General features: G+C 38.3%; 1 protein-coding gene across 1 annotated transcript; it reads left to right on the forward strand.

Annotated features, from left to right (window-relative positions):
• The first annotated feature begins 286 nt into the window (after positions 1 to 286).
• apoba (apolipoprotein Ba) lies at positions 287 to 22,078 on the forward strand. The gene is made up of 29 exons (XM_084097727.1): positions 287 to 392; positions 813 to 872; positions 1,301 to 1,413; positions 3,145 to 3,290; positions 3,416 to 3,563; positions 3,699 to 3,851; positions 3,952 to 4,076; positions 4,880 to 4,968; positions 5,100 to 5,547; positions 5,652 to 5,766; positions 5,851 to 5,994; positions 6,165 to 6,370; positions 7,069 to 7,273; positions 7,360 to 7,539; positions 7,639 to 7,842; positions 7,963 to 8,130; positions 8,213 to 8,418; positions 8,603 to 8,785; positions 8,880 to 9,010; positions 10,077 to 10,287; positions 10,473 to 10,645; positions 10,734 to 10,909; positions 11,025 to 11,146; positions 11,413 to 11,786; positions 12,304 to 19,887; positions 20,111 to 20,222; positions 20,314 to 20,343; positions 20,441 to 20,627; positions 20,709 to 22,078. The coding sequence occupies exons 1-29, from the start codon at positions 341 to 343 to the stop codon at positions 21,927 to 21,929; spliced, it is 13,266 nt and encodes a 4,421-aa protein (XP_083953853.1). The 5' UTR covers positions 287 to 340; the 3' UTR covers positions 21,930 to 22,078.
• Positions 22,079 to 22,439: the final 361 nt, after the last annotated feature.

A 22,439-nucleotide genomic window follows, 5' to 3' on the forward strand; every position in this document is an offset into this window, starting at 1 on the left:
AGTTTAATTTGCATAATTGTATAATTGCAATTATATATATTTATATATAATTGTACACACTTGTGTTTTATGTTTATAGACAAAAATAGATGCCCTGCATTTACAAATATGTTTATTAATCATGTTTTTCATGTGTTCTCCCTGTGTTCTCAAATAGAATATGTTCATGAACTTTGACAAGTCAGAGTTGTCATTTTGTGGTCTTTTGACTGATTGGAGGAGGTTTCAGTTGGAGGCTTTGGGGGTGGGAGGCATGCTATAAAGGTTCTGCTGGGTGGGAATATTTAAGAGACGTTAGTGAAAAAAGCGAACAAAGAAAGAGTTTTTAGTGACCATAAAGATGGACACTAAGTTGTGTCTATTACTCCTCCTCGGTGCACATTTATTTGCAGGTAAGATTTTTATTTATTACTCTTTTATAAGTTTTGACTATACATTTGTACTCTATGTTTGTGCTATCTACATCTTCCCCTATTTTAAAAATTACACCTATTTGCCAGATTCCCCTTTTTTCTTATTTTTCATCCTATTGTAATTCTTATTTGTATTATTAGGTCTTTTTCTTACTCAAATTTCTAAATAAAGTTTCTAGTAATTATTATGAAAACAGATTATACAAAGTTTAATATATTGCAGTGTTTGAATTGAAGTCTAGAGATTGTTCACTGTTTTTACATTTAAGTTTTATCTGTTTTTCTGTCCTCCTTTCTTAGAAGAACTCTGTAGTTATTGCTTACTGAGATTTGCTGTGTTTTGCTAAATATAAAGCTGATTTAATTTATTCAGCTACTACTTTTTATCTGTCTCTGTAGAAGCATATGCTGAGGTAGTTGAGGAAGACAGTGGAGAAGAACAACCATCCATATGCCCATGTAAGGAGGAACCAATACACAACATGCTGATTATCTTAGTTAGTTGATTTGATTTTTAATGACCACACAGCCAAGCTGGTGGAATTTGTTGTGAGTTAGTTGTGACATATATTATTCTATCTGCAACCAATCAGGATGAGTTTCTTTAGTCTGACCAACTGTGTCTATCGGCTGCAGAAGATAGCAGCACTGAACTCTGGTACATGTGTATGCGTCAAGAATATTGAATCAGAGAGGTGCCACTCTGTCAACAAATGGTCCAAAGGTCTTCCGTTCATCTGATTATTTAGAACGGACTCTTAAATACTGCAGAAGTCATCATAAACACTAATCATGTGAAACCAGGCAATTGTGAAATAATTGCAATAAAGTAATTTTTATCACTGACATTATAATGACAATTACTGAATGCTTTTTTTCTTTTCAAGTGTCTGCAAGGTTCAAAAACCTCAGAAAATATGTTTATCAGTATACAGCCGAGAGCAAAAATGGGGTGACGGGTACAGCTAACCTCAGGAATGGGCCAAAGATCTCCTGTCAGGTACAACATTTTTTCCTTAAAATGGCCTTAAAAACCTATTTTTATATAAGGATAAGGATACACTACCGCTAAAAAAATTAGGGTTGGTAAGATTTTTTTTTTCTCCATGGCTGCATTTATCTTATTAAAAATACAGAAAAGTGAAGTGATGAATTTGCTAGCGAAAGGAGCTATAGAATCCATTCCTACGACCCACAGCAAGTCAGGCTTTTACAGCCGCTACTTCCTCGGTCCAAAGAAGGATGGTGGCCTCGGGGGGGGGCGGGGGGGGGGGGCTTATCAGTATACGGTCCTTCCATTCGGACTGTCTCTAGCTCCACACACTTTCACGAAGTGCATGGACGTGGCCCTCTCCCCTCTGAACAGAACTCTGACAGAACGAAGTATGTGTCCTGAATTACCTCTATGACTGGCTCATTCTAGCCCAGTCGGAGGCGGGCCAGACGCTCACAGATCCATGCTCCTCAGCCATTTGGAAAGCCTGGGACTCAGGATCAATACAGCACTGTCCTCCAGCCAGCAGATCTTGTTCCAGGAAGTTTCAGAGGATGCTGGGCCTCCGCATCACCAGTACTGCTTTACTGCTTTACATGCAGCCCCTACAGTACTGGCTGAAACCCCGAGTTCCAGCCCACGCATGGCATCTCGGATGCCTCCGCATCAGGGTGCATCACGGCTGCATCGTGGCCCTGACCCCTTGGAAGGACCCTCGTTGGTTCCATCGGGCGTGGATCTGGGAATGGTCTCCAGAAGGAAGGTGGTCTCGACAGACACTTCCAAATTGGGTTGGGGAGCTCTATGCGAGGGCAGGCCGACTTCCGGATCCTGGTCAAGTGCAGAAAAAAGGCTTCATATCAACTGCCTGGAAATGCTGGCAGTCTTTCTGGCCATCAGAACCTTACTGCCAGATCTGAAAGGGCACCATGTCTTAGTCCAGTTGGACAACGTGGCAGTGGTGTCCTACATAAACCACCAAGGTGGACTCAGATCGAGGCCTCTGTACAAACTGGTGAGATGCCTCCTATTATGGGCACAACCCAAACTGCGCTCACTGAGGCAGGTTGGGTTGCTGGACAGACAAGCTATCCCGGGGCTAAGTGTCCTCGGGAGAGTGGGCACTTCACCCCCAGATGGTTTGTATGATCTGGAGTATCTTTGGGAAGACAGAGGTCGACCCTTTTGCTTCCGAAGACAACTCTCACTGCCCAATATAGTTCTTGAGGGACAGGGACACGCTGGCCCACAGCTGGCCCAGCCTTCCCCTATACTCCTGTGGCCGGCCAGTCCGTAGGCAAGCACAACCTGGTTGTTTGTTTTCTCAAGGTGTCTTGGAGGCTAAACCCGCCCCGCCCTCTCATGGTTCCTACATGGAACCTGTCTACAGTCCTCAGGGCCGGTCCCTTCAAGCCACTCCAACTGGCCGAATTACGGCCCCTTTCGCCCATTTCGGCGGGCTCTGGCGGGCTTTCTCCCAATAGGTTCGTGCAGCTCTGCTGCTCAGTCATTGGTTCAGTTTCACTGCGTTATTCTACAATCTTCAGTAATCAGAGAAAAATGAGTTTTCCCATTGCGTCTAGTGATGCAGTCATTCCCGTCATCTCAGGAAACCGAGGTCAAGTTAGTAACTGAGTACGTTTCTTTTTTTAAAAAATCTTACTGACCACAAACGGTAGTGAGCGGTAGTGTTTAAATATGAGAATACTGGATGTATATTTCTCTGTCCACCATCAGGTTGAAATTGAGGTCCCACAGACGTGCAACTTTGTCCTCCACACAACAGAATGCATCCTGAGTGAGGTGTCAGTCATCGACGCACAGGGTCAACCTGTTTACAGACAGGCTGCTGGAGCTGAGGCCTTCCAGGTTGCCATGGAGAAGTATGTGGAACAGCCAATAATATTTGGGATATTCCTCCTCTTAAATAGAGGAAATACCCCTAGTTCCTTCAGTATTGTCCAGTATCATATTTCACTCAATAATGCTTTTTGATACCCCTTTCCAGGAACCCTCTGAATTTTGTGGTGGAGCAGATAACGAGTGTTTCCATTTATCCAGAGAAGGATGAGCCAGAAAACATTTTGAACATCAAAAGAGGAATCATCTCTGCTCTTCTTGTGCCAGTCCTGGAGGGAGAACACAATAAAAAAATGGTGAGATTAAAACAAAAATTTAGAGTAGACACACAAATTTTTCATACATTGTATTTTTGTCATATGTAAAATACACTTATTTTAGATACTGTGGGGTTCAAAAGTCTGAAACTTCTCTGTTCTTACATTTTTAAGAGCACAGTCCACGGCATGTGCAAGACTGATGTCACAGTCAACTCACGGAAGGACATTGACACAGATGTCACTGTAGTCAGAGATCTGTCGGGCTGCAGCCATTTCTCACCTCACAGTCTCCCCACCAGCCCCCTGTCTCTCTTGCCTGGCTTGGTAGAACACACATGGCTTATTTCTTTCAATATCCATTCTTTCATATCCATCTCAATCACAAATGCTACTCATACAACTTAACTGAAATTTACTTTTACAGAATGGTCTTATCTCCAAGCTAATCAGCAGTACTCAGACTTGCAACTATCAGTTTGACAACAGGAGAAAGCACATGACTGAAGCTCAGTGTACAGAGAAGCATATCTTCATCCCGTTCTCACATGAGTGCGTAATCTCTTCCCATAAAGGCTTTGTTTTGGATGCCTGGTTACTGACCTGATCAGAAATGGATACTTCACCCAAAAATTGAAAATTCTGTTGTTAATACTCATCCTTGTGTTGTTCCAAATGTAAGAATATTTTGCTAACATTCCCATTAAGTTATAAAAACATTTCTGAAAGTTCTCTGAACGTTTTTTTAAACGTACTACCAACATTAAGGGAACATTCCATTTTATCATTTTGAGAACATTATGGGAATGTTTCTTTTGAATGTTTTCTTACCGCTTTGAAACATTAAAAAAAACATTAGATGACTGTCCAACTAAAACATGAATGATGTATAAATAACCTTTATGTGCTATCAATTTGAGACCAGATAACTCTATTAATGTTACTAAGAATGTTTGCTCATCATAACTTTGAGAGAGAACTTTGCCAGAACTTTAGCCAAAGTTTTGAGAGCGTTCCGTTAGCTGGGTGAATGGTGACCAGAACTGTCAAGCTCCAAAAATGACAAAAAAGCACCATAAATATAGTCTATACAATAAAAACTGTGCTGTTATATTATTATTATTATTATTATATTATAGCTTTATGAAAGTAAATTTAAATCGTTATTCAGAAAGTTGTTTTTTACGTCTTAGCTCTCTAAACTCATTTTCGCAATTTGAATATGCACATATTTAAAGTGGCTGCATTGTGATTAGTTATGTGACAAAAAAAGGATGATGACATCATAATTGATGTCAAACCTGGCATAACCTATATAATGTTAATGAACATCAATGTTATAATTTCTCCTACAGGTTGCAGTATGGTATCTCCTCAGAAGTAAAACAGAGTCTAACGCTACAGGATTCAGTGAAAATAAACAGCAGATATTTCAGTAAAGATGGTGAGTAACCTTAAGCTGTAAGAATGTAAAATAGTTTGTTTTACTTTGTATTTTATAAGATTTTGAGAGGTATAGAGGTGTGATAATATGAATAAATAAACAAATTCCCTCTGTCTTTTTCTTCTGAACAGACACTCTTGAGAAGAAGCTCTTTTTAGAGGAGGTGGAGGACAAGCTTCCTGTTCAGTCAAAGGATGATGTGCTTGCCACAGTGAGAGAGCTAAATACACTTAGCAGCTCAGGAAAGAGTCAACAGAGAGCCAGCCTCTTCCACAAGTTGGTGTCTGAAGTCCGTGGCTTGAAAAATGAAACACTTTCTGGAGCTGCTGATGAGATGATGAAGATCTCAGAGTGGCTTACATGGCAGACACTTTTCCAGTGTGGAACCAATGAATGTACCAGTGCCATCATGCAGATCCTCAGGACTTCTGATGAGTCAGTCAGAGAGGTGGATGCTATAGTTTATGCTTTGAGTCTCTTACCCCAGGCCAGCCCTCAGAGGGTTAGAGACATGCTGAGCATGGCCCAAAACAAGCAAAGTAAAGCCATCATGTATGCTCTTGCCAACACTGTGAAACAGTAAGTGTCAGTGATGTTTACTCAGTTAGCTTCTCAGTTAGCATAGGTCAAGATTTTCTGTTTTTAAGTGGAATTTGAATGGATAAATGTATATTTTGCACCAGACTTCCTCAAGACCAAGCAACGTCAACACCTGAAGTGAAGGAAGTAGCTGAATTCATGGAGTTCATGCTAGGTGATTGCTCTGGAGATGAAGACAGCACTTTCCTTACATTAAGGGTACATCTAACTCTCTATCATCCATCTGATGCATATATAATGAACACAAATGTCTAAATATTAACCGAAGTATTTATTGTACAGGTTATTGGTGTCATGGGAAAGTACATGGAGAGATTCCCAACTCTGAAGTCTTCTCTCCTAAATTGCATGGGCCAGACGTACGCTTCTCTGCCAGTACAAAAAGCAGCTATCCAGGCTTTCAGACTCATGGAAATGAATTCAGATGTAAATCAACTCTTGTTAAGATTTACAACATTTAGATTATCCTCATTCCAGTTCTTAAATGATGTATCGGTTACTCAAATAAAATCGGTTTAGTGCTTTAATTTAAAGTGAAAAACAGTATGATCTGGATTCATTCTAAAGCATTTGATATTTTGATTTGTTGTTACTAGGTGAGAAGTGCCCTGATACAACAGTATGAGAATACAGAGGCACCAGCACAAAAACGCATTGCAGCATATCTGATGCTCATGAGGAACCCTGAGGTAGTAAACAAGGTGCTGAGAACACTTAAGAGTGAGCAAAATGAGCAGGTTAAGAGCTTTGTCTCCTCCCATATCACCAACATATTGGAATCAGAAGATCCAAACCTGAGCACGTATGTACACTAATATTTCCAATACTAAATGTGTTTATTATTATGGCCTTCTAGTTCAAAATGATTTGTCTTGATGTTTTCGTTGGAAGCAGAAGCAGAAAATGTGCTCAGGATGTAGCACAATGAATGTTCAAAAGTGTTTGAAGTTTTGGCCATGTTGTATTAAGATTAAAGATGTTACCTCTTGATGACAAATTCCCAATTCTTTCCTCAGACAAAATAAATACTTTTTATGTTGTCAAGATAACCCCAGTCTTCATACTTTTAATCATTTTTAGGAATGCACCAATATTAAAATGCTTTATAATTATTTTCACGTTATTGCCGATAACTGATAACTTAAAATTCTATATTATTTTGTCTTCATAAATGAATCATAAAACACTTGAAACTAAAATCAGTTGTTTTAAATGCTAAGTGAATTTAGGCATCATAACATAAATTATATTTAACAGTGTTATTAAATCATTAGTGTTTTTAAAGATAAACTTGAAGTGAGTGTTAGATTATGGCAAAGGTATCCACAATTGATATCCAATTGATAATCCACAATTGATATCAAATATTATCTGTTACTTCTACTATCATCTGATATTTATAACTTTAAAAAAAACTATGACCGATATGGCACTGATATATTGTGCATCCGTAATATATATATATATATATGTATTTTTTTTTTTTTTGTCTATGTTTAGAGCAAAGGACTACATTCTTAAAGCTGTACAAGGGGATGCAAGCTTTAACACTATGGACTTCACAAAGTTCTCACGCAACTACAAAATTGAAGTCCCTCTGATTGGCTCAGTAGAAAGCAACATGATTTTTGATTCTGCCAATTACATGCCCAGAGAAGTCATTTTAGCCACCACACTTGACAATTTCAATGCAGAAATACTGGAGGTACTGTATAAGTTTATCATAAAATCAATATTTTGTGTGCCTATATTTTCCATTTTTATTTATGCATGTGATCACTTCTTTCTCAGATTGGCCTTGAAGGTGAAGGCTTTGAGCCAGCCATTGAAGTTCTTTTTGGTGAAAATGGTTTCTTCCCTGATACGATCTCAAAAGCCATGTACTGGGCCAATGACAATATTCCACATCCCATCAAACGGGTTTTGGATAAGTGGATATCCCCACTAAGAGGTAAAAGGATGAAAAGACAGGTAAATATCTAAAAATCTATTCTATCTCAAATCTTTTAAGTGTATAATGAAAACCCATCTAAATAAAACATAATGCTTAAAAATATCTTCTCCCTTAAGGTCCCTCAAGACATCATGAGGAATATGGAAGAATACTTCTCAGAGTTCAAAAAACGCCTCGAACAGATCGAAGATGCTCCTAAAGGCCTGGCCTACCTGCGGTTTATGGGAACAGAACTGGGATACTTGAAGACCAATGAGCTCAATCTCATCATTCAGTACATTAAACTATACACAGAAACATTTAAGTCGATGTCTGTGAATGTAAGTGTTATTCATAGACTTTGAAAGTATGGTACTCTAAATGCATTACCATAAAAATCTCAGTCTTCATCAACAAAATTTAACTGTAAATTTAAGTGTGATATTCTCTTGCTATTGCAGTTAATGGGAAAGCTGATATCTAGCTTAGAGAATGAGGTTTTTGTCCACTATATGTTCCTGGACAAGGCCTTTACACTACCTACATGTGCTGGTTTTCCACTGAAGTTTTCCCTATCTGGAGTTCTGGCCCCTGGAGCCAAAGGAGGCATGACCATTGAGCGCATGATGGTAATCCTTCTCACTAGTGTACATTTTGTCATGTCACAATTAAGTAGTAAATTATGCATGTTTTTTCTGTTTTTATTCACAGCAACAGCTTTCATTCATGCCATCTGTGGGAATGGAGTTTGTTACCCAAATGGGTGTTTATATCCCAGAATTTGTGGTAGCTGGGATTGAGACACACACAAACATGTACCATGAAAGCGCTGTTAATGCCAAGGTCACTGTAAGTGACAGTCAGATCAAGCTCTCCATCCCTGCACCACAGGGAAACATCCAGCTCTTCGGCATCAGGTAGGCCATCTAACCTCTCAGTATCCTTCATTTATTGTTTTTTATTAGATGCTTTTTTTACTATGCATTTATACTTTTACATACTTATACTCAGGGGTCACTTTTTTTCTATACTACTGAATGATATTAAAGATTCAAATGGAACATAAAGAAAAATATGTTTCTTCTTTCTCTTCCACAATAGTAACAAGTTGCTTTCAGTGACCTCCACTCAGACTAAGATTGTTCCCTCCATGGTAGAGGACAGGACTGACTCAACAGAGTGTAATCCCATCTTTCCTGGGATGAATTACTGCACTATTTTGCGCTATTCAAATGCAAGTTTAACCAATAATGCCCCGTACTATCCTCTCACAGGAGAGACAAGGTGAGAAACAAGTGGATGTACAGTATGCAAACAACTTATTTACTTCCATGGTTTATGCACTTAAAAACAATAACAGGAAAAACTTTCTTTCCAGGCTTGCTCTGGAACTTCATCCTACAGGAGAAGTGCCTGAGTACACGGCAACGATTGCCTATGCATTGCTGAGGGAGGGAAAAGAGGGGCGCCATAAAGTCGACTCTGTGAAAATTGTTCTCAAGGCTGAGAGTAAGTTTTTAAACAATTTGAATGACATCACTTCTTTCTTATTTTATTTCTAACAGTGGCATTGAACATTTTTCAGTGCTTTTAATTTTTTGCAGCTTTAATATGTTTAATATGTTTTCTATCTACAGGATATGCTTGTGTTAAATGTTGTCAAAAGTTATTTTTAACAGATACACTACCGTTCAAAAGATTTGGGTTAGTAAAATTTTTCTTGAAAGAAATTAATACATATATTCAGCAAGAACGCATTAAGTTGATCCAAAGTGACATTAGAGAGACATTTATAATGTTACAAAAGATTTTTATTTGAAATAAATCCTGTTCATTTCTAAGTTTCTATTCATAAAAGAATCTTAGAAAAAAACTGTTTAGACAAAACTTCCAGCACAACTAGTTTCCCTACTGATAATAATAAGAAAAAAATAGTTGAGCACCAAATCAGCATATTAAAATTATTTCTGAAGGATCATTTGACACTGAAGACTGGAATAATGTCTGATTCAGGTTTGCCATCACAGGAATAAATTACATTATAAAATATAAAAAAAAAAAAAAAGATTTTATAATATTTTACTACCACAGCTACTATTACTATTGATAATTAAAAACAATTCTAGTATATTTAATATTATATCACAATATTACTGTTTTTAATGTATTTTTGATCAAATAAATGCAGACCTCTTTCAAAAACCTTTGAACGGTATGTTTAGTGTACATGCATTAAAAATGTAGCACCTCTACCTTTTGGGAAAATGGAATGGAGCAAAGATGAGGATGACTCATCTTGCACTACACAGATTTTGATCTGTCACAGAATTTCATAGAAATTCATCCGCAAGTTATCAAGTAACAAATCATGGCTTATGGCTGATGTAAATATAACCTATTTGCTATTTAATTGAAAGTATCTCAGCTCAGTAAATCATGTGCTTTTTAAAAACCACTAATAAAAACAGTTTATGAACATTTAAAAATGTATTTATTTGGTCAAGATTGCTTGCATTTCAATGATTGTAAGCTGTCAAGAAAATCGGTCTAAAAAATAAGTTCTTCTTATTTTAAGGTGCTGAACCAACCGAAGTCACAGCAGTTGTGAAATACAATCGCAATAAGAACATCCTCACCACTGACCTTCAGATCCCTGATTATGACCTTGAAGCTGGCATCAAGTTGGCAGTTACAGATAGCAGCGCTAAAGGAAAAAAGATGCGTGGTATTACAATTGATGTAACTAACAAAGACATCCCACAGCTTTCACTAGTTGGGCATGCCAGGTACAGTATAAACAATTGGTTTTAAAAAAAATATTATTTAGTAAACACTCAGTAGTCAGAAAAAATATTGGAACACTGCAATCCCATCAGCATTATGGAGACTTTTATTTTAACATGACATATACAGTACTGATATGGGAAGTGTCATTTGATGCTAATCTGGATATGTATGTGTTTCTGAGAAGGCTGGAGTCTATGAGGGATGGTCTGATTGAGCTTCAGTTGGCAGTGCCAGCACTACAGATGGACACCTCTGCCACAGCCACCTTAAAGAATAATAATGGGCTCATCCTGCAGCTTGAAACAGCCTTAAACATGCCGGAGACAACATCTGTGCAGAAAGCCATACTCCGATATGGTAATAAAGCACACATTGCTAATGAAGCAAATATTCCTGGAATGAATTTGTCATTGAGTTTTTAATGATTTTCTTGGTGACTTTGCAGATAATAATAAGGTTGAACTTGAAATGAAGTCAGATATAAACTCTGAAGTTGAGAAACTTTTTCCAAATATGGAGGAGTACCGTAGCAAGCTGCAGACAAGTATTGATGATATCCTTGACCAGAAAGTCACCAAGACTGACATGAAACTTCGTCACATTGTTTCAAAAGGGTTAGAGGTAAGTGCATCAAATCAAACTTGAGATTTGTCTAAATTGCATGTATTTTACCATTTGAATATTTTAATGGCTTTGCTGAAGATGAACATTTCATAATTGGTCCTTCTGTCCCAAGGCAGTGAATATTTGGCTGGATAAATTGTCGGCAGGCAGTTCATTCGTGGACATACAGAGGAGCAAGAGAAGCACCCCAGAGCTCATTTTGCCATCTTTGCCGGAAAAAATATATCTTAAATCGTGAGTGACACTATTTGTTACTTTTTACATAAAAATAAATATCTGCTGATATAGGGGAGGCCGGTGTAGTTGTCACATGAGGAAGTCCCAAGGGTGTATATATAGACCACTAATGTAATGTATTACATTAACATTTTATATAATATAATGAAAATACAATGATGTGTGTCCAAATTTTAGACTGGTAGTGTTTATATGTATGTATATTATATACATTGATATTGAGCTTAAACTTTTTTTTCTCTTCATGTTTTTGTTATGTTCAGTGATTCACTGATGAGATACCAGTTCAACAAAGGCAGAATCTCCATTTCACTTCCTCTTCTCCTGGGAGGAAAGTCATCTGCTGAACTGAACATCCCTCCCGCCCTAACACTCCCACAGATTCAAATTCCTCTCATTGGCCTGGATATTCCTGAGAAAAACTATAAGATTCCATCATTCACAATTCCCCGTGCTTTGGACTTCTCCTTGCCCATGTTAGGTGTAGCAGAGGTGTCTGTCAAGATGAACAGCAACTTTTATGACTGGGAGGGTTCCATCTTAGGGGGAAACAACACTGTTGACATTCCCAGTTACATTGCTAAGTACAAAGTGATGGCCAGCTGCCCTGTGACACCCCTGTCATACAAAATTGAAGGTATTTAAGTCATTATAACTCATCACAACAGGCCAGATTTACTAACAGCTTGCATCAGCGCAAACCCTCTTTTGTCATTCAAAAACTACTGTAAGGATTTACTAAAGACATGCAGTGAAAAATTAGCACTGAAAAGGCGTGGACACAGTTATTTTTGCAGCTGACCTTATTGCATATGCATTTGTTGGACTTTCCCTTTCAGTGATTTACTAAGGTTTGCGCTAGTAAATTTTCTGGTATTTGCACCATTATTTACCAATGCAATGGTTATTATGGAAATGATAAGCATGACTTCCATGAGCAGCGTCTTTGTTCTTTAATTTGCGTGTTTAGTAAATCTGGCCCAAAGATGACTGTCATAATGACATCTTCAGTTTATTTGAATTTATTTTACTTCTATTACATTCTTCGTGACATTAGAACTTTGTTATTATTATACTTATCACATTTTATTAAATTATTAGTTATTCATTTTTTCATTATTTATTAAATATCGATTTTTTTTCTCTTCACATAGGTATGGGCATGATCACTGGTAAAATCGATGATACTCTGAAGTACTTTGTAAATGGATCCATCAGTCATTGTTTACTTGACGCCAGCCTGAGTGCCTTTGAAACTATGAGTATGGCTGATAAAATCAGTGGTAGGACCAACTACAGGGTTGAAGCATCTAGTCCACTTGGTCTGGACACCTCTGTGTATTATTCGGCTCAGTCAGCTTCCACGAGTGATGAAGTCATTGGAGATGGAAACTTTGATGGATTTATCAAGGTAGGCTCTCTCTATGCCAACTCCACCCTTAGCCAATCTTATATCTACAATATGCTCAAAAGAGAAGGAAAAGGAGAGTCCACATTGAAGTTTGACTCCTCAATCATCCAAGGTGAGAATGTGATCAAAGGATCCTACGTCAATGGAGAGCTGTCGCTTTTGTCCAAAACAAATGCGCAAAATGATGTTCTGAAGCACGTAGCAGAATTAAAGCACAAGAAAGGCCAGCTGTCTGTGAAGTCAGATGGTAGCATGACTGCACTTGGAAAAGCGCTCCGCTGTAAAGCTGAACTTGATGTCACGAGTGAAGAAGCCAAAATGAAAGTTGAATCCCAGGCAGATGAAGCAACACATCGTGCATATTCCATCCTAACTGGATCCCTGAACAGTAATGGCCTTGAAATTAACATAGAAGGTTTGCTGAATTTTGAAGATGGACGTGGGACACACAAAGGCACACTTACTTTTGGAGCAAATGGCTTGACCACCAGTTGCATGACAACCATTGAGGGAATTTCTTTGACTTTTGAAAATAACTTCAATGGTGGTATTGATGGCGATGGAGCCTCCATGTCTCTTGTATCAAAAGGATCAACACAGGATAACACAGTTGAGCTCAGTGCGGAGGGTAAGATATCACCCAAAGAAGTGTATATAACCAGTGTTTTTAAAGGAAACGCCTTTGATGGAACTGCAAGAAACACCATGAACTTTGGTATTAATAAGCAAGGACTGAGTCTGTCTAATACTATGATGGGTACCTTACAGAAAATGAGATCAGAGTGCACACATACCCTGACTGTAACGTTATGGACCTTGGCTTACCGCTCCAAAATGGACAATTTCATCTGTGATGGAGCGTCCTACAACCATGACATTAAGATTAATATGAGGCCATTTATCACATCGATAAGTGCTAATAATGAACTTGAGATTTTTGATTTTGGACTCAGTGGTGACGGCCACCTTAAGATGGAGCCATTTAAGATGGACGCTGCTGGAAGCCTCAGTGGGAAGTATGGGGAAGAGGATAACTTTAAGCACAGCTGTGAATTTACTTATGCAGAGCTGGCAGGCACCATCAAATGCGATACAACAGCAAAAGTCTTTGATTCCCAGATAAGTAACAACTTCGACTTGGATTTTGCTGGACTGTCTTCTGTTATGAACAGCAAGACACAAATAAATTGTGAATCTTTACGTCTTGAAAATAACATTCGCACAATGGCCATGCCGTTTAGCCTTACAATTGATGCCATTTTGAACAGTGATGGCACTGTGAAGTTTTATGGCAAGCACAGTGGTCAGCTCTACAGTAAGTTCCTTTTGAAAGCTGAACCATTGGCCATTGCTAAGTCCCATGAATGCAGAGCTTCTGTTGTACACATGTTCCCAAACGGAGAGTCAGCTAAAACGCACATTGAAAACAAGATTGACAGCTTTCTGATACCAAATGAACAGTCTGTGGAATGGAAGTTTAAGTCAAAGCTAAATAATCATGCATACAACCAAGATGTCAATATTTACAACAAAGAAAATGAGATGGGGGTCCAGTTCTCCGGAGTGCTTCAAACAAATCTTTTGAACACTGAAACAATATCTAGTGATATTCCATTAGACAATCAAAAGTTTAGTGCTTCTGGGTTTGTCAAGTATGATAAGAACAGCGACTGTCACATTATTTATTTTCCATTTATCGAGAGCTTCCCTGCTGCCTTTGAAAGGATGAAAAATGCAATTCTTCATAAATTCGAATCCCTCCAAAACTACCTCAACAGTTTAGATATCAATGGTTTGATAGGTCGGTTTAGAAACAAGTTGGATGAACTCCCTCAAAAAGTAAATGACATTATAGTGGACATGGACCTAGAGAACAAAGTCAACAATGTCAAGAACCAGCTGATTTCCTACATACATGACTTCACTGTATCAATAGATGACCTTGATGCATATGCTGAGGAATTTAAGGAGGCTTCTAAAAAGAAAATGATTGATTTAGCGACCAGAATTCGGGATCTGATGATTCAAATCAAAGATAGCATTGAGAGTGGATCGTGGGCCAATTCTGTCTCTGACTTTTTGACGCAGATTGAAGATGAACTTAAAGCTTTTGATGAGAAATATGAAATAACCAAAACAATCATCAGAGGCATTGATGGTATTGAAGATATAATAAGACAGATTGATTTACAAAAGCTGCAGGACAGCAGTGCTTCTTGGTTAAAACAACTGGATGCAAAATATGAAATTAAAACCAAACTTCAGGAAAAGCTGAGCGAAATGAGGAAGATTGTTGAGACATTTGACCTTAAGATGTTACTTGAAGGTCTGAGAGACTATATAATCTCATTTGATTTGACTGAATATGTGGAAGTACTATCTGATCAAATCCCATATGAAGACATTGAGAGAGTGTTGGATTCTGCAAAGGATGTCATTGTCAACTGGATAGAGGAGTACGAAATTCCAGAGAAAATCAATAGAGTTTACTTAAATGCACAAGAGCTTATTTTAAGGTATGAAACTGACAAGAAAATTGAAGTTTTTGTGGAGCAGGCCATTATATTAGTCAAGCAGTATAGAATCCAAGAGCTAGTGCAGGCTGTAGTGGATACTTTAAAATCTATCCAGTTTGAGTACATCTCGGATAAGGTTTTGGAGGTCTTGGACAGAATTACTTCTCTGTTAAAGCTGATGGATTTCAAACAGATCATAGATAATTTAAATGAGCACATTCTCTCGATCATAAAGACATTAAGAATTTTTGATTACAACACATTTGTTGATGAAGTAAATGAAAAAGTAAAGAACATAGTCAATTATATTAACAAGCAGATAAATGAAGTTTATGAAATCCCACTAAAAATAGAGGCATCCAGAGAGTTTATAAAAGAGATGCAGGTGACGGTTATTGATTATTTGGAGAAAATGAAAAATACAAGGATAGCTGAAGTTTGCAGGAATATTATAGATGTAATTCACACTACTGCATATAAAGACATAAAACTGAAGATCCAAGACATGCTCGAAGATGTTAGGCAGAGAGTCAGTGACATGGACATCAGAGATGAAATCTTGGTTTACTTGGAAAGGGCAAGTGTTGCTTACGTCAACATGATCGAATACATCTCATCACATTTCATAAAACTCATTGATGAAATTAAGAAGATGTTTGAAGATAAGGAGCTCCTCAATCAAATCACTCAAGCTGTGGAGGGAGTTCTCAACGCTCTAAAGACAGCAGAAATTGATGTACCCACCTTTATTCTTCCATTCACAACTCTGGAGGTTCTTGCCTTTAAGATTAAAATGGCAAGGATACATGATATTACAATTCCAGCAATGATAGCAATACCAGGATTCACTATCCTGGACCTGTTCAGTCTTCCTTCCATCACAGTTGACTTTGAGAAAATCAAGCAGAGCATTATTGACTTCATTGACAAAGTTCGCCAGATAGAAATGCCTGAAGTGGACCCTGAAGCCATCTTCGGGAACTTACGAGCTCTTTATCTTTCCGACTTGCCTGATTTTACTTTCTCAGAGATCACTCTGTCAGAGATCAAATTCCCAGAGATCACTGTTCCTAAACTAAAACTGGATAGTTTTGAGATCACCATGTTGACAATCCCCGAAGTCAAAATCCCTGAAATTCCATTTGAACCATGTCTACCAGCTTTCGGCAAACTTTATGGAGAATTCAAAGTAGATTGTCCACATTATACATTGACGACATCAGCAGCTCTTGAGAACACAACAAGAACACCCAAATCCCCACAGTTTAAAGCTACTCTGAACTCAATGGGAAAGTCAAGCCTTGAATACCTTGACTATACTCTGGATGCAATGTTTCAAATTGAAGCTCCAAAAATGAGAAAAATGGTTATTAGTGAGACTGTGAAAGTTAGTCACATGGCCCTTGGAATTGATCATGAGGCTTCTGTTCTCTTAAGTGGTCCTTCAGCAGAAGCAACAGCCAAGACAGCTGCTAAAGTCATCACTCATATATACACAGCTGATTTAATTAACAATGTAGGCATTACTTTAAAAAATGGAATATCTGCAAATATGGACACAACTTACACGCATAATCTGAACATACCCAACATAGATGTTTCCAGTCAGGCTATAATAACCAAAACAGCAGAGGCTCGCTTTGAATCAGGGATTATATCCGTGACCATTGGAACAGTGGGAAGTGGAAAGTGGTCTCCATTAAGTCCATCAAGGACCATCAAGTCCATTGATGACTATTCTGATGAAATTACACACAAGAGCAATTTTGAGTTCACTGTCAACGCTGGCACAGCAAAACTCAATTTTGATGGAGAAACAAACAGCAGAAACCTTAAGATGAAGCAGTCAGTTAATGCAGAATCTGTTATCCTGAGTCACATTACTATTGATGCCAGGGCTGAGACTGAGGCTCCTTTCATTAAGGGCAGTGTTTTGACGCTTAAAGGAAAGGCTCAAATGGAGGATGTCCGAATGGAAATAGGAATTTCACATAACGCTGAGCTTATTGGAAAAGTGAGTGGAAGTATATCCAATGCATGCGAGTTCTTGGTTCAACCATTTGAGGTCACACTTGATTGCAGGAATAAAGGGAACTCTAAAATTATCTTGCCCCTTAAGCTGACTGGAAAAATCGATCTCCAAGATGACTTTGGATTTACCTTGAACTCCAATAAGCAACATGCTTTTTGGGTAGGTCTGGCTCGCTTCAATCAGTACAAATACAAACACAACTTTACTTTGGATAACAGTGAAAATGAAGCTGGAATCTATGCTTTTGTTGATGGTGAAGCCAATCTTGACTTCTTGACTGTTCCACTCAGTATCCCAGAAATTATGATCCCATACCTGGATATGAAAACACCCAAAATCAAAGAGTTTTCTTTTTGGGAAGATTATGGTCTGAAAGATCTTCTGACCACTCCTCAGCAATCATTTGACATTGATTTCAGGCTCTTGTATCAGAAAAACCCAGAGAAGCACACATTTGATCTAAACCTTAAACCAATCTACGAAGCCTTCAATGAGAATGCCAAGATCTTGAGTCTGCAATTTGAACTCGGGCGAGACCACATTTTTGATGCCCTCACCAATTCCTACAACAAAGCCAGAATTCAGAATGAAAAGTACAAAATTGACACATCAAACCAGCCGCCAAGATATTTCACTGTTCCTGGATATACCATACCCATACTAAACATTGAAGTTTCAGCCTTCCGAGCCGAATTACCTGCATTTAGTTATTTCATACCCAAGGAGGTTAGCACACCAAGCTTTAAAGTTCCTTTGATGGGGTTTTCAGTGCCATCATACACCCTTGTGCTTCCATCTTTGGAGCTACCAGTCTTGCATGTGCCTGAGACGCTTCAAGACTTGACCCTACCCACATTTACAATACCTGAAATTCAGAATAACATCATGATACCTGCATTTGGAAATATGACCTATGAGTTCTCAGTCAAATCTCCTATAATAAATCTGAATGCCAATGGTGGCCTGTATAATCAGTCTGACATTGTCATCAAGTTTGATGTCTCGTCAGTATCCGTGTTCGATGTCCTAAAAGCTAAACTTGACGGTAGTACCACCATCAATAAAAGGAGAGGTCTGAAGATGGCCACAAGCCTGTCCTTGGTACATATGAGTGCTGAATGTAGTCATGAAAGCACTGTGAGCCTCACAAAGAGGAATATGGAGGCTTCCTTAACAAACCTAGCTAAAATTAAGCTTCCAGTTTTTACGATGGACCTAAATCAAGTGGTTCGTGGTAATACTAAGTCTAAGCCAAATATAGCCTCTAATGTCAAAGTTAGCTACACTTATAATTTACCCATAATCGAAACGCAAGGCACTGGAAGCATTGATCACAATTTTGCTCTCGAGGCACTGTCATCCTATTTGTCTTTGGAGAGCACTTGGAAAGGAACAACAGATACAACCATCATGGAATGTGCAAATCTTGCTGGATCTTTGGACAATGAAGCAACTATTTATGTGAATGCCAATGGTCTTCGTTCCACGCTGAAAACTGATGTAACCTCTAAGGTCTACCACCAAAAGGCTGGTTCCTGGAATATGGACGTCACTAAGAACCTCGCTCTTGAGGCCACTCTGCGGCGTATTTATGCTACTATGACTTATACAAGCACTAATGCAGCTAGTATTGCTTCATTTTCAACAAACGGAAAGCAAAATGTGAGGTTGACGCTTGAGTTTGTTCCATTGACAACTTTGTCAGCCAATCTTGATATTGACTTATCACAGCCAAGTAACCTCGGTCATGCTGGCATAGTGCAGAATGCAGATCTTTCCATCACTTCAGACAAGCAAAAATTACTTTGGAGTGGCAAGGAACAACTAGCAACGCTGATCCATTCCTCTGATCTGACACTATCAAACGATCAATCTGAAATTCGCATGGAAATGTCTGAATCCATTGAGGGGAATGTTGCATTCCTGAAGTCAATCAAATTGCCAGTCTACCATAAGAGTCTATGGGACATATTTAAATTTGGTGAGGTCACCGGTACTGACCAATTGCAGTTGCTCAATGTTTCGACTGTTGTGATATACACCAAGAGCATGGAGGGAACACTGTTTGCGCTACCAACAAAATTGTTTGAAAATAGTGTGACGTTTAATATCCCGCAAACAACAGTGAGCATTCCGAATTGGTTTAAAGAAATTCCACAAATGATTAGACAGGTTGATATGCGATTCGAAAAGCCTGACCTGCCTGATTATATCTCAATACCCCCAGTTATAGCTGTTCCAGAGTTTACCGTACCTTTCACTACTCTCCATGTGCCGTCCTTTGTTATTGATTTGACAAATCTAGAAATCCCCAATGAGATCAGTACACCTAACTTTGATATCATTTTGCCTGGTTTACCAAAAGTGGAAATCCCTAGCATAAATGCTAAAACTAAGTATCTGAAAGACAAAATGGCCCATCTGTTTGTCAGTTTGCCAGAGTATGAAATCACCATCTCACCATTTAACCTTCCCAAAGCATTCGATATTGGTGAGTACCCAATACGTCTGGATGACATCACAAAAACACTATATCATTTTGAATTGCCAACTATTATCATCCCTGAACAAAAAATCGAAGTCCCAGAGATATCACTCCATCTCCCAGCTGGTGTGTTTATTCCAACCTTTGGTGCCCTGTCAGCCACTGTCAAAATGTCTGCCCCAGTTTACAACAATACATGGACTGGAAATATAGAAAACACAGAGTCAGGAATTGTTTGCACAATGAAGTCCACTTGCACATCCACCATGGTTTTCCTGGAGTATAATTTGGATGGTAAGTTTAAAAGACTTTTGCAAGTTCATATGAATATTTATTAGCACTTTATAATAACTTTAACAAACATAATATTACATTATATACTTCTAAACTAACCAATAATTATGCATGTATATTTTGTGTATACATGATTGATCTGTCAAGAATTTTGCTATATTTCTCAATTAATATTATTAATTAATAAATTAATATAATATTCTATTTCACATTTCATTTTTAGTGATTGGCACCATAATTTTTAAGAATGGAGCTCTGGGTCTAGATGGAAAAAGTACCTTCACCCATCGTGATGTGAATATAAACTGGAAGCATGACCTTAGTCAGAATCTAAGGTAAGAACTGAACAACACATCAATTTCTCAAACCTACACATTCATAAATTCTCCTGTCATAATTTCCTAATGATTTTTGTTGTTTCTCTAGAATGAAACGCGAAGAGTCTTCAGTTCCCAGGTAATCGCTTGAATTTCTGTTTTATAGGCTTTGTTGTGCATTACGCATTGCAAAATTGCAATACTAATGTTACTGTGAATGTGTTTTTACACCACAGTCCTTCACGTCATACACTGGGCATTGACATTTCAAGCCAGACCTTTGCTGACATGAGCTTTCGTTATGCATCGCACAACAATGGAATCACGTCCTCGATATCCTCACCAGCAGCTGGCTTCATTGGGTTCCAGTTCACTAGGAGGTCACCATCTCAGTTTTATGCGAAACTGTTCAGCAGATATTTGGTAAGAGAGTGATAATCTTTACTCAACAATTTATACAACTTATTTAAATATTGTAACAAAATGTCTGCATTGTTTATCCAGTCAACTCCTGACAAGGACACAGACCTGATGAGTTTCAAGGTGACTTTGAAGAACTCTGAGAAGTTGAGCGTTCAGGTTGGCTATCATATCAATGGACTCTCAGACATGATTAATGGCCTTAAAGACAGACTTCCGTCTATCATAGCAGCTCTTCACAAGTTTATCAACCAGTACCACATTGATCACCTTGGCATGGACCTGAACCGTGCTGCCCTAAAACTGAAGAACGCACTCTCCAACGGTATCGACAGAGCTTACCAGGAGATCCCGCGTATGATTAATGCTCTACAGACCTCAGTTGAGCAGCTCAGACAACAGGGTAAAAATATGTGGAGGATAACACTGGAAAACTTTCCCCAGATGGATCTTCAAGAGTTGAGCAGAAGGTTCTTCAGCAGCGCCAATGAATACCTTCAGAAGTATGAATCAAATATGCGGGTTCTCTTGGACGCTGCCATGAAGTTCTTGAAGGACACAAAATTCCACCTGCCAGGTCTAAAGGAGAAGCTTACCGGGCAAGAGTTGTACAATAGTACCAGGCAGTCCATTTCAAAGGCAACTGATAGAGCTACTACAAGTTTTTTTAGTCTCATGGAAGCCATTGCTGACTCCGTTTCAGGTAATATCAACAAAGTAGAATTTACTCTTCCTGGTACCACTAAGGTTATTAGTGGGAAGAACATTTTGAAAGATCTAAGGTCTGCCATGAAATCAGCGAAGGATCAGATTATGCAGGCAATAGAGAGATGGGATAACTTCACATTGGAGAAGGTGTTCCAGGACATGTTAAACTTTGTCAGGGTTTACATCCAGAGGGCAGAAGTGTTCCTAAACTCTCTCAGGACTGAAAAACTGGAAGACATTTCCTCACACATCAATGGGATTTACAAAGAGGCAGGGAACTTACAAGTTACACAGAAGATTCGTGAATGGATGCGGGAGGCTAAAAAAGGTTGGTCTGAGCTCAGAGACTCTGCCAAAAGTAAAGTCCAGGAGCTGTACGATGAAATATCCATGGAGAATCTCAACTCAAATCTGAATGATCTTCTCATGGTAGTAGAATCACATATCAATAGCCTGTTTAAGAGCTATCTTACGTTTATGAAGTCATTGCCATCATATACAGAGCCATACGTACGGGTTTCAAACAAAAAAACGGATGTGGATATTCCTCTTCCTTTCTATTGGAAATCTTTTAGTGAATGGCCCAGCATGGCATAAACCTTTTATCTAAAAAGTTTGCAATAGAAATACTTTTTTTCCCTACCATTTTCTTCTGTCCGTTATTGTGTTCCTCTAAACACTGTATGAAGTTGGAAATTCTACATTTTAAACTTTAGTTTAATTGTAGTTAATTAAAGTATAAAGAATATACTAATGTAAGGAATGTCTGTCTTGGTGAACTGTTTTAAGAATATAATTAAGCTAAAATGATTTTGGAAAATTGTATTTAAGGAAATGTATAAATAAAAAAAGCTGCATGACATTACATAAATTGAAGTAAAATCATATGCAATGTTCAAAGATTATTACAGGAAGTTTTTACATAATCAGATTACTTTGGAGTTCTCTTCTACAAATCCTTTAAAAAAGTCTTTACAGTTCTCCAACATACTGCTTTGAACTTGTGATAGTGTTAACAGCTTTTGGCCAAAAGAGGGCGATGTCTTCATGACAACAAACGACTGCACAGCTGTGGATTTCACTCCTTGCGTCTCGCAAGATCATACA

The sequence above is a fragment of the Abramis brama genome (genome assembly GCF_963993115.1).
Source record: "Abramis brama genome assembly, chromosome: 21".
Taxonomy (NCBI): domain Eukaryota; kingdom Metazoa; phylum Chordata; class Actinopteri; order Cypriniformes; family Leuciscidae; genus Abramis; species Abramis brama.

Coding starts and splice junctions, on each gene's coding strand:
- apoba (XM_084097727.1), top strand. CDS start 341: ATGGACACTAAGTTGTGTCTATTACTCCTCCTCGGTGCACATTTATTT. Junction 11,787..12,303: donor CCTGTCATACAAAATTGAAG/GTATTTAAGTCA, acceptor CTCTTCACATAG/GTATGGGCATGATCACTGGT. Junction 19,888..20,110: donor CCTGGAGTATAATTTGGATG/GTAAGTTTAAAA, acceptor TTTCATTTTTAG/TGATTGGCACCATAATTTTT.